The 17,537-nt window shown below is 40.3% G+C and overlaps 1 protein-coding gene across 7 annotated transcripts in view; it reads right to left on the bottom strand.

The window, feature by feature from the left end:
• BICD1 (BICD cargo adaptor 1) overlaps positions 1–17,537 on the bottom strand; it is a 177,151-nt gene that overhangs the window by 34,222 nt on the left and 125,392 nt on the right. For 4 of the 7 annotated variants that reach the window (XM_039383273.1, XM_027726575.2, XM_027726571.2 and 1 more), the window contains exons 3-5: positions 16,254–16,406; positions 12,280–12,717; positions 5,457–6,551 (exon numbers count right to left, since the gene is read on the bottom strand). In XM_039383273.1, the coding sequence (XP_039239207.1) occupies positions 5,457–6,551; positions 12,280–12,717; positions 16,254–16,406 (1,686 nt within the window). Of the gene's footprint in view, positions 1–5,456; positions 6,552–12,279; positions 12,751–16,253; positions 16,407–17,537 lie in introns of all 7 variants that reach the window. The other 3 variants (XM_039383270.1, XM_039383271.1, XM_039383272.1) reach the window with 1 other exon arrangement.

Below are 17,537 nucleotides of genomic sequence, written 5' to 3'. Positions count from 1 at the left end.
AACACAAACAAGGATATATGCTTATGAGCCAGATATCTGATAACAGCTAAGATGCCATGTCTGATTTTGGTTTTGATGTTCTTCTTCATTCACACAGTAAATGAAGTTAGACCTGATCGTTGTTGTACTGCACACTTTAATGTCTTCTTTTAAGTTGTACTCCATGAAACCAGGAAAGGGAGAAAGTAGCTGAAAGGACAAAGCCCGTTTCAATGCACAGGTAACAACTCAACACTTTAAGTGTCTCTGCAAAACTGTGCAGGTGCATGTTGAGGACTCAGGCAAGTGAATATGTTACTGCAGCTTAAGGAACTGCTACCATGTTGTTTGAGCTGCAGCAAACAAGCAGGTGTGTCCCCTGGCCATGGTGCAAACAGGATGCAGAGCACATGAGGCTCAGCCTCTGCAGCCAAGTTATGACCCAAAGTGTTTGGCCTCATGCCTCCTGCCAGCTGAGCCTTTCCTTGGGCGTGGGGACAGCCGGGACCTGACAGTTTGCTTTTAGGTTTGAGAACTGGCAATGCCTACTGCTGTGCAAACTAGCATTATTTTGGCAGTTTTAACCACTACAAAAACAAACAAACAAACAAACCAAAACAAAAGCAAAACCCCCAAACCAAAAAAACCCTGTAAATTACAACTGTCATTTAACAGGAAAGCAAAGGATTTGCATTTGTCCTATTCCTAAATTTTTGCTGCTCCTTTCTTTTTTTTTTTCTGTTTCGTCCATTAAATTCCTTTAATTTACTACCTTACTGTTTTTAATAGTTACATCTGTCTTATCCTTGCAAGACTTGAACTTTCTGCTTTACCTATGAGTTTAGTATTGTTTTGAAGCTATTCAAAATACACAGTTTTATAGAGGCTTTATACCTACTGTTGCTTTAAGACATTTAAAATTATTGCCTTTGAATGAGATGAAGGAAAATTTATTTCCCTTTACATTTACTCAGAGAGGGTTATGGTTGTTTTTTTCACTTTGTTTAGTGCATAATAAGTTGCAGCATTTCATATAGGCAATCAATTTCCCCTGTTGGTTTTGTGGATTCTTGAATCATCACCAGGGGAGAGAAGTGTAGGAGAACATTAGTTTAAAGCAATCAACAAGGGAACAGGACAAAATATAGTAATGGCCAAACAGCTGGAAACTGATTTTAAACTCAGTTTTCTGAAACTCAATACCTTTCCCACTAGCAATGTCTCTTAACAAAAGGACATATTAGAATCTCCTATCAAAATACAATTTTATTAATTTGTCTCTGGGGAAATAGCACAGCTAGCAATGGGAGCATTAAAATAATTTTTTAAATTATTTAAATTGTATACTAACCAATAATATCTTCTCCGCTTTCTCTTAATTTACATTAAGGGAAGAGATTTTAAAAAGTCACTAGTAGTAACCACCTGCCATATTAAATAGATGTGTTTTTCCAATCTAAATTTGAAATCATAAACAATACATGCTAAAAATATCAACCAGTTAGGGATATATTTAAATCATTCAGCTTTTTTTAACCTTGCTGATATATGCTTTGGTTCAATGTAGACACCATCCTATGCCTTGGCAGGATAAAGCAGAAATCATCAGCTTTCTTTCTGTTTTCAGCCATGACCGAAAATGTACAGTCATAAATTAACATAGAGAGGAAGGATTAACTATGTTTAATAAATCCACTTTTTTGAATGGAAATCCAGGAAATAGCGCATCAGAGGAAAAAATTCCTATTTAACAGTTATGATTAAATCAGATTTGTTTGAATTTTCAGGTCACTAATGAGGTAAAAGTGATTTATGAGGGCACAGGTGGACTCTATAGCTCAAAATGAGTTCTGCTTTGCCCCTAAGGCAGGAATTCAGACATCTTTGCTTTGTAAGAGAAATACAGCCCCATATCCCTTAACCTATCATACCTCAGCTTCAAACACAGGATTCACTTAAAGATTTTTTTGCTGTCATTTAGGAATGAAAATGAGTTAAAGATATGTACCACCTAATGCTAGTCTTATTTTTTTTTAACTGTTGCATTATTTCAGCAGCAGGATTACATATTCCATGTAAACCCAGTAATTTACACAGTTGGACTGTTGAACTGTGCCAAGACCAACAGGGACAAAATGAACTGAAGCCACAGCTTGTTGTTACTCTTCTTCCAGCACCAGCTATTGTCAAAATTATTTCTATTTGTTCCCCACCTCAGCCAATCTCCAAAATTGTACCCATTGAGCCATATATGTATGATTGTGCCTGAAACCAGTTCTGTGGGATAATCTAGATTTAGATAATCTAGAATGGTGCATTCAGAGAGTGTTCAGAAAGGAAGGATGGGGCAAACAAGAGCCTGCATCTCCAAGTAGTGGGTGCCAGAAGGAAGCAGATGCCCAGGACCTGGCTTTGATTTTAACAGCTCTTTCTGAAGCACTTGGTTTCAAGCTGTGGTTAAGGCCAAAATTCTATCAGAAAAATTAGAGAACTTTGTTCCACATAAAAATGCAACCTCTGATCAACAAATGAGTAAATGGGGAGCACAAGAAAAAAGATGAAAACACAGAAAAAAATGCATGAATATTCTTCACTAAAGTAAATAATGCAATAAGACAGCAGAGGTGCTAATGACACTCTTGTCAGAACGGTCATGCTGAGGAACTGGGCAAATGACTACTCAGTCTCTCAGTGAGCCGCCTGCAGACACAGGATTAACGGCTCACAGAGCATGTAGTGTTTGCAGAGCAGGAGAAGTCACCCAGAATTGACAGCAAGGCTGGGAGGGAGCAGAAAGCTCCAACACCTGGACTCCAGCAGGGTGTGAAACACTAAAAAAAAAAAGACTGCTGGGACACACAGAGCGTAGCCCCCTTCCCTGTCCCCAAAACCCAGCCACGGAGCTGCATAGGCTGAGGTGATGACATCCCAGCCCCAGGACCCCAAGCACTGCCAAAACTAACAGCATCCTTTTCATCCCACTGCTTTATCCTTAAAGAAGAGATGTTTGCCTAAACTCTGCTGCCTAAAGGTTGCCACCTTCATCCTGAAATCCACGAACAAATCTCATTTTCTAAGATGACTTAGTATCCCATTTACTTTACATCAGCAGTGTGAGAAGCAGACCAACTAAAAAAATTGTTGCTGAATGAATATTAAATCCTATAGTGGTAAGTGCTCTTTTTTTTCATATGAGAAAGTAGAAAACTAGCTTGTTATTTTAGTGCTAAAATTGTACATGGTACTGTGTCTTTTCACTGAGCCTCATTTTCCCAAAGAAATTCTATATAATATCAGGGCATTTGTTTGTAGTTAGGGTTCTATGTCTGGGGTTATCAAGTTATTTTTTCTGAAGGACTTTTAGAGCATCTCAGTTACAGGAGCTGAAGACACCATAGTTACTGCTAATGCAGTTGTGAAAATCGTGCTGACTCCTTCTCATAAAATTATTTACCAATGAAAACAACCAATCAGTTCTCCATCAGAACTTCAGGATATTAAATTCCCATCATAGCCAGCTTTGCTTTCTCATTGCTACTAGAAATCAAAATCAAACCCATTATTGAACTGATCCTAAAAGTTATTGCATCATTAATTTGATATTATTTCCTTATTTATGCTACTTGTACATGTTTGCTCCACCAATCTGGTGCTAACATGGTAATTATGGCTACAAACAAATGGACACATAAATGAAGACAAGGTAAACAAGCAAGATCTTTGTGCGTTGCTTTCTTGAGTAATTGATTTAATAGATTTAATAATCCATTTTCCCAGTCTTAGGTTTGCAGCTTCTTAGAGCAAATCTTGCTCTTTTTTCATGTTACAGAGTTTTGTGTAGCCTTTTTAAAGCCCAGCCTAAGACTAAAATGCTTATTTGACAGTATTACTGGTGGTAACTAGATAGCACCTGTGCTTCCCCAGTTAAGGGTGTTTTTTCAGTACTTAAGTACAGTCCAAATTATCAGACCCAGGGTCTGCTGCTGGTCTTCACCCCCCTGCCCAGATCTGAATGGTGAGATGCTCTAGGAAGGCCAGGTCTTGCCATTTTTACAGTACATCTGGCTATGCTCATGTGTAATAGTATTGCTACAGAGCACAATGAGATGAGATGTGGCCACTCTGGAGGCTGAGGATGGGCCAGGTTATCTCTTTGAAAGGAATTCCTGCAGCTCTTCACTGCTACATTTGGCACCAGCAGTCTTACCACGCTGTGCAAGGGATGAAAATTTCATATTAATGTCAGCTTCACCATGACTCAGGGAAGGCATTTATTTTTTTTTTTAAAAGAATAGCTCTTGTGATTACAGAGAAAACATGAAAAACTGAACCAGATGTCCTCTGTAGGCTCATCTAAACTGAAATCCACAAGGGAAAAGCAGCCTATTGCTGCTTAGAAACTTATTCTTTTGAAGGGGAAGAGCTCAAATGGATGAATCTCAACTTATGGTTTTTTGAACATGAGATGTACTCTGAGTCCTGGGATACACCCACCACTGGAGGCTGGCATATAATAAATCACTCTCCCCACTCTAACTTTAAATTGCTCCTTCCCTTTATATTATTATGTCTTTTAACTTGGAAGTTTGGGGAAGTTGTTATTAGGTTTGCATGAACAGATTGCAAGTTTCTGTGGCCAGTTGTACAGTTACCAATATCTATGCTGCTATCCAATAAATAAAGTTTTAGTTAATAGCAGCTCCCCTGTCACCAAATCTATCTTTCCCATTTCAGTGAGCACACCTTAGGATAATGCTTTATTTCTGACAGCAATACAAGAGTGAGACTGAGCTAGATTTTCTGGCAGTAGCAAAAAATAAATGATAGTTCTATGCTAATGGGAAAAATCTTTAATTTGGAATCACATAATCTAAACCCATATACATAAATTCCATCTTAATTACGTTTTAATTACACGGAAAACCCACATATAATTGCTCAGAGCTATTATTGCTTAGCTAGAGATGGTATTTAATTACTTGAGTTAATATTTAACATGTGTTGTATCAGAGGGGGGGAAATGCTATAAAAGACTCAACGTATGTTGAAATATTGCTGCAATTTAAAAATCCCCAGTACCCTAGAAATGCAGTTACAGATGCAACAATCAATTAAACTCAAAATTGTAACTTCAGAATAGCTGACTATTGGGAATTTCAGCATCCCATCACTGTCATCAGCTAATAGTATGCCAAGCTGTTAACCAGGATTCATGCCCCCATGTGGTGATCACTGCACTTTTTAGATGAGAAAAGGCACAGGCAACCCGGAACAATGATGCAGCCTCTTGCATTCTGATGAGAAAAGCAGAGCTAAAGTGCTTAAAGAGGAGGCGGGGAGGGAGGGGACAAAGGTCTGCCCTTGCCGTGACTGAGTGAGAGGCTGTGAGTAAAACCTCACTCCCAAAATACTCCTGGGAGAGCTTGTAAGCGACCCGTGTAAATAACACTTTTCTGGCTGTTTTATGAACGCCTTACCTGCTTGTTGGCTTTCAGCACTGCTCTCAGGGTCGCGATCTGCTCTCGCTTTGTACTCAGGAGTGATTTCAGTTTCAGTATCTCTTCCATTAAGGCCTCCTTGTCCTTATCGATCATGGGCGCCAGCTCCCGAGCCGCAGCCCGCTGGCGCGACAGCTGCAGCGACCGATCCACAGCCTTCTGCAAGTGCTTGATTTGGTCCCTTATTATGGCATTGAGGTTGTAGATGTTCATAGGCTCCTTGCGGATGTCACTGGTGTCAGAGACGGGGGAGGAAGGAGGGGCTGTGATGACAGGAGAAATGGTAGGTGTTTTTGTTGGGCTCTGTTCCTTGCCGGGCTCTGGGGCTTCCTTAGTCACCTGCTCGGTCGGGGTCCTGGCTTCTACGGGTGATGCCACCCCCCGTCTGGCAAGTCGTGGGGAAAGGAGACCTCGAGGGTCATCCGGTCCTTTCAGGCTCCCGCTGCGGGTGACTCTGCTTTGCCTGTAATAGTCCAACATGACCCTGTTTGGTGTCTCATTGTTGCACAGGCAGACATGATGGTAGAGCTGAGCCAGCTCCTCGCTAAATGTCACCAACTCGTCCTGGGCAGTGTTGAGGGTATTGTGGTTTTCGTTTGCTACGCTTGTCATCCTTTGTAACTCCTTTTCCATGTGAACCATTTTTTCCTGGCTTTCCTTGGTCGACTTCTCCAGGCTTGTCACCTGCTCATCATATGTCTGGATTCTGCTCTCATACTTGGCCTTCTCTTCAGTGTAGTTTTCCACGTACTTGTTATATTTCTCCTTTAAGGCTTTGATTTCCGCTTTAAGGTCTATCACCTCAGTAACAGCTACTTTGTATTTACATTCTAGGATCTCCAAGCCATTGATGTCCACTTCATAGTCGTGTGCTTCCTCGCCGGGGTCTCGGCCCTTCTCACAGTCGAGCTCAGCTTTCAGCTCCTTGTTGCTCTGCAGTCCCCTCATGGCATTGACATGCTCCGTGAGCCTGTGGACTCGCTCGTGTTGCTCCGTCAGGGCTCCCTTGGTGTGCTCCAGCTGCGTCTGAGACTCCTGAAGGTTGGCCAGGAGAATGGCCTTCTCTCGCTCCACCTGCAACAGAGTCAAAGTAAGAAACCCAGGATCTCATCCTACCCGTGCTGAATACCAAGCTCGGAAATCACATTAATTTCTTCCATTCCCACAAGGTGTAAACAATCCGAGTGCTTTCGAGAGATTTTAGCCATATACACCTAAACCATAAAATTAAGGCATAGATCCATGGAACTCTCAGAGGTTTGGGAAGTCCCAGCCTCTGCTACAATTTGCAATATCACTAGGTCACAATTTTACATGTTGCCCACTGAAGAATTACTAAGCACTGAGTGATTTATTAGGACATATGTTCCCTTGAACAGAGGAACTGCATCACTGTCAACTATAAACCATTCTACTGGTACACACACATTTCTCAATAGAGTTTGAATTTACATTTCCCATTAATAGTTCTACCAGTCCTTCACAATATTCATTTATATCTTTGAACTGTTGCAAACTTTCATTATGGCAAATACAGTAAAGAAATAGCTGTGTACATTTCCACAGATTAAATAACCTGCTGTGTGGAAATGTAACACAGATCAGGAGACTGAGCATGTGCAACTCCCAGGACTCCCCATCCCCAGCCACTTAACTGTAAGTGAAGTCCATCTGTTTAAGGCCAAACCAGAAAAAGCAGGACTTGTGGTATCACTAACAACCCACTGGTTCTGACCTAGTAAATTCCTTTCTGAATATCCACATATAAATGTGGATGTTGAACAAGAGAAGAGGTCATGGAGGACACCTCTAGATGGCTAAGATCAGCCATCTAGAAGTTTTAATGCATAGTACCCTAAAGTAAGTGAACAAGACAAACTTACAAGTTTGATCTGCTCACATATTTGCTACTCATGATAACTCCGGAAAGACTAGCATTTCAAGTTTTCAGTGTAATGCCCCAACTTTTCTCCTGTGCCTTTGTCCTGTTCTGAGCTGTGAATTGGGAAGCAGAGGAAGGTATAGGGAGATAGGATCCTATTTGCTTTCATGGTTTTTGCACAGGACCCTGGGCCTATCAAGTTTACTGCTCTTTTGCTGCGGCTGCAGTATCTCAGCCCTGTGTTTATACATGCAGTGAAAATGGCATTCCCTTTATGAGCGGTGGAATTACTAATTCTGAGAATTAAAAGCTTTCAGTTCTGAAAAGAACCTTTTAAAAAAAAAAATACCAAACCTTTCCTTCCCTATCAGTAGTTTGGAAGAGAGCCAAATTAGCCACCATGAATCTTACTGAAGGAAAAGAAAAGCCTTTTAGAAACTGAGAGGGTATTAATGCCATCTCAAAAAATGTTCCAAGCAGTGATTCAGGCTCCTGTTTTCTCAAAACTAGGCTTTTGAGCAGTGGCTGCTGCTCAGAAGTACTAAGACATTAAAGCATATGGTGATCCCTTGGTTTTACAGACAGGCTTTCAAAACATGGCCTCCATTAGAATCTGAAATCAACTGCAGGCAGAAACTGTATGAATAAAAATAGAAGCCATGTTAAAAACATCTTAAAAAATCAGCCTAGTTTTTTTGTGAACAGGGGACTGACGACTTAAGAATTTAAAAACCAGGGCCAAACCACATTATTATTTCATGAATCAGGAAGAATCTATCTCTTTAGATATAAGGTGTTCCATTTTTGGCACTACATAGTCTATGCAGAAGAAGACAGCCAAGAACCACCAGTATTTTGGTACCCTTCTCTATTTGTTGTTCCCCTGTTGCTGTCCCTGTGTGCCTCTCACCCTCACTGTTGCTCAGACCCCACCACTGACAAGAGTCAGTCCACTCTTGTTGAGAAAATCCAAAATATGGCAAAATTCCCTTTTGCCAAGTGCATCTTCTTAAAAGGTGACCACTTCCTACAGATCTCTTGGTCAGATCTATCCTGGGAAACCTCAGAGATCAACCTAGCAGAAATCTCTTCCCTAGTTTTCCTGGGTTCTTTTCCACTGAGCTGCCTGAAGGCTTCAGTGTTAAATATATTACCCTTGTCAGATAACAAAGGTATTTATTCCTTCAGGTTGGTAAGGTGAGCAATGCATATTCACAAAAAATCTGTGTTTTGGCTAATTTAAAGGACCATCTTTCTCACCATAGTGAGAAATTGTACGGATAATAAAGAACACAACAAAGGCAGTTGGCTTAATAAAGTGTGTGGGTCCACTGTGGGTATGTTCACACCAAAGTAGGTAGTTCACTGCAGATTGCACTGGTGTAAAAATAAATACAGAGCCTACAGAGCTAGAGAGCCTTTCCCTTGAGATAACAACTGGGTGTTAAGGCAGCACAGTGCTTCAGTGCCCGCTTAAATTAATCAGACAGAACTGATCCTGAAGGATTACTGATCTCAGCCATCATACTCTATCATGAAGAAAAATTGTAACTGAGCTAATTTGAATCCTGATGATAATTTCTCTACTGAACATAAATGTGTCCTGGAAACATACTACTTTCAAATAGGAAGGATTTTTCCCAGAGAAAACATGTGACTTTTAAAACCCATATATTAACTTGGACAATAGGCAAAAGGAAATACATAGATCTACTAAATGTTATTCATTCTGGCCCAGTAATAGAAGCTAATCCGCTTCCATTTAAAATTTTAAATGCACACTCCCATTTCCCAGGGAAAAAACCCCAAAGCTCCAGCTCAGCCCTGAGCATACCTTTTGAATATTAATGACTCTGCTGTTCCCAAGTACGGTAATGATATTTCTTGTTCTAAACCATACTACACTCTTATTTCCACCACAGCAAACTTACAGGAATTGCAGTTATTTTTCAGTACAGTTGGTGGGAGGGTTTTTTGGTATTGAAACTGGTAGCTGCAAAAAGGCTTCTTATAATCTTAAAATTAAAATAAAAGCAATTCAAAAGTAGCTGTACTTATTTTGCAATGCATTCTCCCCTTTAAAGATTTCAGTTTGAGGAGATTTTCTTCCCTATTTGCTCTATAGTTTGCAATTATGGAAACCAATTTTACCCACCTTTTTTTTTTAAATTTTTATTTTTATAATATCAGAATTTCAGTGAACAATTCCTAGAGGAGTTTGGAACAAACAAGAGAACTCAGCTTAAGAACCCTGAATCTCAGCCATATCATATTTGCCAGAGAGTACAAGGCACGAGGAGTACAAGCTGAAGAGGAGTGTCAGAGAGTGTCAGAGACTGGGCTGCATGAGGGTTTTTTTAATTTCCTTTCTTAACAGAACTTAAGATAAGTTTTCCAAATATGATGTTGGCCTCAGGAACATAGAAAGCATGAGCACAGAAAGAAGAGAGGAGTCCTAGGCACTGGACAACAAACATGAAGGGAGACCAGAAAGCCTTGAGTTATTCTGAGAAAAATCTCAGAATATGAGAATTTTCAGCAAGACATTTGTTACCTTGAGGATATAAAATACAGAAAGGGAATAGTTGCAAATAGATACCTCCTAGAGACCAGCACAGCTCATGAAGCAGCAGCAACCTAAAGCTGCAGAAGGAATTATATCTGTCATACTAATTGTTCTAGTGAAGACTCCCTTATGAGATTGGGGACCTAAAAAAATTTGCCACACACACTTACAAAATCGCAAATCTGAAGTTTGCTTCTCTCAAAAAATTGAACTTGCTGTCCTATAGACTAAAAGTAGTTCCCAAAAAAGGGTCAGTTCTTTCAGGAACTCTGTCATAGTGCAGCCTCTTCGGACAAAACAAGAGGAGCATGTACCAAATACTGAGATGTGGCTGAATGAACACTACGTGGCAAAGACTTTTTGTCAACTTGAACCGGATTAAGTCTCCCATCTATAAGGAAAACTTCTGAGGAATTTTTCACATTTAATTTGTATGACCCAAGACGAGTTGATGCAGCTCAACAGTGAAGATGACCACCTTTTACAAAGCACACACTAGCAGTTTGCAGTCTGTCTTTTCAGTATCTAAAGAAATCAGGCTTTCATCTAGATCTAATCCTTCTTTTTAAACCATAACCTTTCAACAGGATGAGAATGCCAAGCAATGGTGGTGACTATTGGCATGGAGGTACTGGAGCCCAGCACCAAAAGATGTTATGGCCAAAATGGCTATACTTATTTTCTGGGGTCCTAAGTCTGTGGCTAGTGACTGTTAGAAGGCTGCCTCTTTGTTTAAGAGATGTAAAATAAATAAGCTTTTAAGTCAGAGATGATAACACCAATTACAGTATCTTTCAAGTAGAAATCTGCTGACTCATCAAGCTCGATATTTAATTTAGTACAATCAAGACAAAGTATGACTAAAGCAATCCTTTTTTTTTCATTTCTGAGAAGTTTTCACTCCAAATTTATATTGCATAAACTTCATTATAAATTATGGTTTAAAATGCTTACACTGTATTTTAAAATATGAACATTTCAAAGCACTTCCTTTGAAACTGTTTTCAAAATTTTTAACATTGCGTTTCTGAACCAAATTAGAAGTTACATATAATGCATATGTGCACATATAAGAGAGATACATGTATATGTACTTACACATGCTTATTTGTATATATGCATACATACACAAAACATACACACTGTACATTTTGATACTGGAAAATTTTGACAGAATTTTTCACTTATACAAAATTCTAAATTTCAAGCTTTCCCATTTAAATTATGTATGGTTTGCATCAAAGTTATTTGTGCAAAGCACTAGATGTCATCAGTGTTCGCCATGTCACAGTTCAGATCAAAACTTCCTGCAGTGAGTTTGGCAGTGGAGTAAATAAAACAATTAACTCTTCAGCAAATAGGACAGATGACATAGGGATTTATTGTTCTCCAGCAAGCACTGAAAACTGGGTTTGCTCTACTTTACTTCCAAATCACCTTTTACATTTTAAGCAGTAAGGGGTTCACAATTACTCTTCTCTTTAGAAGAGGCACTATTTAGAAGCCTGAAGCTAGAAAATGCTGGATGTTTCCTTGAGGGTGCCAAAATCTTTCAAGCTCTTGTGGCAGACAAGATGCTCAACAGCTCGGGCAGCAGGACCCTTTCTCTGTGTGGCACTGTACCCCTTCTAAGATGATGTCAACATCGGGGCTGGCAGCTTGAGTTTTTCTCTGGCTTGCATCCCAGGCTCCTATTCTGGTTGTGCCTGGGCTGGGCTTGGATGCACAGAGAACAAACAAACACTGGCTGTACGGTCCCCAAGGCACCCCCTGCAGCCTGTGCATCCGCCGGCACTGCCAGCGCGGACAAGGGCGCACTGTGACATCTCACACGCCACATGCTCTCCCTGTGCACGGCTATTAAGAGGAGCGCTCCTCTCCTTTTATTCTCCCTTGACATTATGCCAAACCTTGTTCAAGCTGAATTTAATGGCAAAAACTCCCTCTGACTTGCAAGGGAGCATAACCAAGCCTGCCTGTATTTTAGTGGGTTTTTTTCTAGATAGGTTTGGTCATATTGAAGAGTACTTTATTCCACTTGCAATTTCAGGGACATCTGCTGCTATCGAAGCAGGAAAAAAAAGAATCTAACCTTCTGCAAACCCAGCAACTAGGTCCCTTTCTGCTCTTTGCACTAAATATCTACTCAGATCACACTGACTTTTTTGCAGACAGATACTGTGTTTACTAGGAATATTTCTAGCAAAACCTGGATATAAAAAAACCACCAAAGTAGAAGTCTGAAAAAAGCACACGTGGTCAAGAACATCACTGGGAATAATCATTCTAAAACTGGCACTAGGGTTCACAGGATGTGTGTCTAAACACTTCAGGACATTAAATTCAGCTCTTACCTGCATGAGCTGCTGCTTCAGTTTCTGTATTTCTGATATGTTGAGCTCACTGAAGAGGTCAGAGACAGGGTGCAGAGATTCTCCTTTCCTACTCGTGGGAGTTCGGTAGTCACCGTTGAGTTTCACGAGAGGCCCGTGGATGTGTCCGTTCATTTTGTCGTCATTGTTGGGCTCTCCCCCGTCCTCTGAAAACTTCAATCCATCTACTGATATATTAATATGGTTATTATACATACTGTCATTGAGGTTGATATACTGGGAGAGTTCCTTCCTCAGATTGTTCTTTTGCTCTCTTTCATTTTTTAAAGTTTCCAGAGCTTCCTCCAGCTGATGCTCAGCAATCTCCTTCAGCCGGATGGCATCTTCTAGCTGGCTATTAAGCAACACTGTCTCCTCCTCAAATCGTTTAATCTCATGCTTTAAGCCTTCATATTCAACCTGAATTAGACAAGACAAAGAACATTCATAATACTAAAACTTGAGTCATGAAAACCTGCCATTTATCAGCCCTATTGAAATATTTCAAACTACAGTTTGAAATACCAGACATTGCCTGCAGCTGCAAAGAACTGACTGAACAAAAAAAATGCAAGAGGAGCTCACTCTGTCAAATACTCCAGCGCTCACTTTTTCAGCATGTGAGAATCAAGAAATATGACACCTCTTTCTGAGCAACTTATGATAAACAATGTACTTCATGGAAAGATGGATGTTTAGTAGCAGATGCCCCGGTAGCCACAGATTTACTATGAATTGCCCTAAGCAATGCTGATATATCATGGCATGTATAGATCTCACGTGGTTTATGATTTGCAATTATTCTGAAGATGACTTCATATCTAAATTCTTACTAGATATAAAGTCACTCAGGTAGAGACATTCTCAAGTATCTTAAACACTCACAAGTATCTTGATGTCTTAGTTTTCAAAATATGGATGGAGGGTACAAAACCAGTAGAAAAGCCTCACCTCTCCTCTCTGTATTTTACAAGGGTTTCCATTATTCCAGAAGCATTTAATTTTAAAAATTAAACAGCAAACTATTTGTACAATCAGTTTAAACTCTAAGATGCCCCAAAATTGTTAGATTTTTAAACTACCAGAAAAATGCAGTGAACAGCTCATTCAGCCCCCCACAGCCCTTAAACTTCATGTATGGATGCCATTCGGGAGCATGTGGCAACCCGTTGCTCCATCCACACTGCCTGAAGTGTGTCCCAGTGACCTGGTGCAGCCTCACCAGCACTGGAGGGACTTGCTCGTCTTTTTCCTTCTCAGAGGGCGGGCTCCCTGCCTCACACTGAGACAAGGTATTTTATCAAGGTATTTATGGGCACTGTGGGCCGAGGAAAACAACAGCTTCTCTCTTCTTTAAAGCACCTCCCATGTTTATGCAGTCCTCTCTATTTCACCTCACAAGAAACCAAGCCCAGAAAAACCCAGTCTAGTTTGAAACCAGTTGATCAGAAATATCTAGACAGTGCAGGAGATCCCCACTGAAGAATAATGTCCTTCCTCATCTTCTTTTTCACTGTTGGAAAATCCCACAGCAATGAAAAGGAAGACTTTTGTTTATAAAGGTCCATGTCCATGCTTGACCAACTCTCCTGCTATAGCTTGGTTAAAGGGAAAAACAAATGCTGAATTTTCATGACTCCATTAAAAAACCTTTGTAAAAGTTGAGGCTTTTATAATTCAAATGCAGCAGTATGCATTACTATCTACAATCTTAAGACATTGCCTAGAGTATTATTTTATTTTACATATCTGTATATTTTAACAAACTAAAACAAGATTCTGGCAAAAATAAGAAAATCCACCATTCTTATTGGAGTAGAATATTTATCAACCTGTCAAAAGTTTTGTATTCGCAAACCTCTGGAAAGACAAACTTAAAAACCAAAGCGCTAATCTTCAAATCCAGAAAGTGGAAACATCAAACAACAAAGAAAGTTCCAAAGTCATACTGGGGATTCTTAGAGACAAAAGGAAAATTCATAAGAGTTTCAAATCTCCATTTAGCAACCTGATATCTTTTCTGACTGGAGGGACACGTACATCTGAAAAATTATGAAATAAAATCAAATAGCTATGTTTATAACTTAAGGACATTAAAAAAAAGCCAAACCCAACAAAACCACCAATACTTTTTCAATTTTAAATCCATATGCAAAACACAAATCTGTATTATCTATATGGTTACCTTATCATAGACTCTTGTTTAAAAAAGCTACAAAAAAACCCCAATGTAGATAACGATATTTTAGCACCAAGACTTATAACATATGGGTTTGTAAATTCAAGCATTAAAGTATAAAATGCTCTTAAAATTTTATCTTGTAGATCAAAGTTATTTTAGGAGTCACAAGTGCAGGGATATGTGATGCAAAATGACTGATTTTTAAAGTTATTCAGTATATGGCAATGCTTTTTCTCCCCAGACTGCTGGCATTCAGTTTCAGTAAGAATGAAATATTCTGACAAACACTTGCAAACAGATTTTATTTTGGGGGAAACTAGAACAGTCCATAAAGGAGTCTTTTATTTCCTGATAATGTGAAAATGTCTCCTATGAGGTTGGTGGGGAAAAAAAATCCATGCCTCAAAGGGGGAATTTGCTGGCTAGGTAAATAACTCTGACACAAAGATGATCTGCTATAAATTCAGCTGCAGGAGTGTGAAAGCCTAGGCATCTTCATAAATAAGGAAATTATGTGCCTGTTTCTATTACCTGTGTTTTCCCTGCGGCACAGCTCTGTTGTTTTAACTGTTTCCATTGCATTTGTGCTAGAGCAGTAAAGCAGCAGTAAAAGGGAGCTGAAATGGCACTGCTGATTCCTGCAGGAATAAGGCAGCTTTGTTCCCAGGCTGCCACTGGAAACTGTGACAGGGCTGGCTCTTTGATAAAAACCCTGACTGCACTAGGCATAGGTTAGGACATAAGCCAGGGGCTGCAGTGCAGTGCTGTTACCCTCTGAGCAGGTAAGGAAATGGTGCTATGAAGTGCAATGTGATGCTGGTCTGGACAGTGTCTGAAACACTGAAATCGTCCAACTTGGACACTTAAATATTGATCACAGCAAGTTAACTCTTCTGATGCGAGACCAAATCTCTTTTGTACAGTTTAAAGGACAACTGTGTTCTTGATTGCTTTCTTCACGGTACATACACAGCCAGCAGTAAAGGAAGCGTGCTTTTGTAAGGAGGGGGGAACAGACCCCATGACTGCTTATGCCTCGATGCAATGGGGCTGTTGTTTACTGTGGTTCCATAACAGCACTGCAGTGAGAATTACAGTGTTAGTTTGCCATCAGCTGCAAATGAGGAAAAAAGAAAAACCAGGAACACCTGACATCCCTTTGCCTATTTTTGAAGCTTGCTACACTTGAAGGTTAGCATGGCTGACAAGAGAGCAATGCCAGCACAGGAAACCCAAGAGGCAGGAAAAGAAAAGAAAGAAAGAAGAAAGGAAAGAAGAGAAAAGGAAAGGGGAAGGGGAAGGAAGGGAAAAGAAAAAAGAAAAGAAAGAGAGGGGAGGGGACAGAAGGGGAGAGGAGGAGAGGATTATTGTCCCTCTTCTACACTTCAGAAGAGGAAACAATGTACAGGAAACCAACTAAGAGGAAATGGAGGGCAGAACTCTGCCACCGGGCACTGGAGTTCAGTGTGCAGGGAAGGAGGACAAGAAAAGCAGGAAGCAAAAAGATGCAATTCTATGTATTTTAAAAATTCCCCTCTGATTACATAGCTCTGCAATGAAATATTTCGCCAGAACTTTTCAAAACTGAGCTAAGGGCCTCCCTATATTTCAAAAGTGGCAAGTAACACTGTCTTAGAGTAAGGGATCAGCAAAAACCCAACTGAAAAAAACCATACAACGAAACTTCTATCACTGCTTTACAGGATCACATTATGGAAACTGGAGAAAATGGTGTCACTTTACAGTACAGTGCCTTGAGTCTTTTGATACTTACTTGATTCTGTTTCAGTGTGGACACCAGCTTCTGTAAAGTGATGTTTTCTTCTTCAAGCTCTGTGTAGTCCTGCAGGAGTCTCGCCTCTCGGAACTTGTACTCTCGAATTTCATCCTTCATTCGTATCCTCTGTAGTTCCACCATTTCGTTGTTCTGACAAAAGAAAACACAAGTACATCACCATTCGTGCACAGGCCCTTTAATGATGAACACCATCCCTAGAAAACACCAAAGAAAAGACTAATCCTCAAATAGAAATGATTTAACAGTGCATATCAAAATGGCATCACCTATTAATCTGAGGCCAAGCAATAATTTCAGGTGGGTGGTGGCAATGCTGAAATGAGAACATCTGATAAAGAAGCCTGATTAAAACAGTTCCAAGATTAGGTGCTTACTGAAACAGAAAACCTGGCAAAGCTTTAGCATCTCATCAGTTTCATTGCTCTACAATGCAGTGGGGTTTAAATAAAATTACCACCTGTTTTCCACCAAAGGATGCTTTCTACATTCATGCAGAAAAGCGGTGAGTACTGTCATCCACCCTGTAAAGACATCTGCTATGGAGCAAGGTGCACTCACGCATTTGTATCTGCAGGCACTCGAGAGGCACGCAGGCAGGCAGACAGCTGGAAAGCACTTGTCAGAAAACCTGACAAACACATGCCTGTGCTGAGCAGGATTACACTCAGTGCTAAAGGGCACACAAGGTCACCATTTTATTTCTCCCATTAGCCCATACAGTGCCCAGGCAGCCTTACGAGAGAGGGCGTGAGGGATCAGTTTCACCAAAAACTGCTTCCATCAGATTCCAGCTCTGACTGAGTTTGACATCAAGGGTCAGGTCACTCAGGAAAGACTTCGCTGGCATAACGACGATGTAAAATCCACTACAGGAAGATGGAATTAACACAGCTGGAAGAGAACAGTGACTGATACAATCGGTTGGCAGGAGCAACCTCCCACCCTGCTTTGAAGAGAAGCCTGCATTTGTCTGATTAATAGAAATAGGTGTAATCAGTCACATTCCTGCCTGCAGGAGGATCCTGAGCATTGCCACAACAGCTGGTGGAGAGACTTTATGGATGGAGCCCTGTCACTGCTGGGATGTCAGAAGGAGCACACCTGGGAAGCAATAATGGGTTTCTGTAAAAGATTCCAGTGTGGAAGGAGGGCAACCCCTCCACACTGATAGCTACCAGGCCTGATAGCTACCTGGAAAAAAAAGATCAAATGTTTAACAAATCATTACAGCAGAAATTGTAGTCAGGGAGCTCTAAACTG

This window comes from Pipra filicauda, unplaced genomic scaffold, assembly GCF_003945595.2.
Source record: "Pipra filicauda isolate LSUMZ 115617 unplaced genomic scaffold, ASM394559v2 scaffold2_size9829703_pilon, whole genome shotgun sequence".
Classification (NCBI taxonomy): domain Eukaryota; kingdom Metazoa; phylum Chordata; class Aves; order Passeriformes; family Pipridae; genus Pipra; species Pipra filicauda.
Note: the sequence above shows the minus strand (reverse complement) of the source record. Positions and strands in the feature narration are given on the sequence as shown.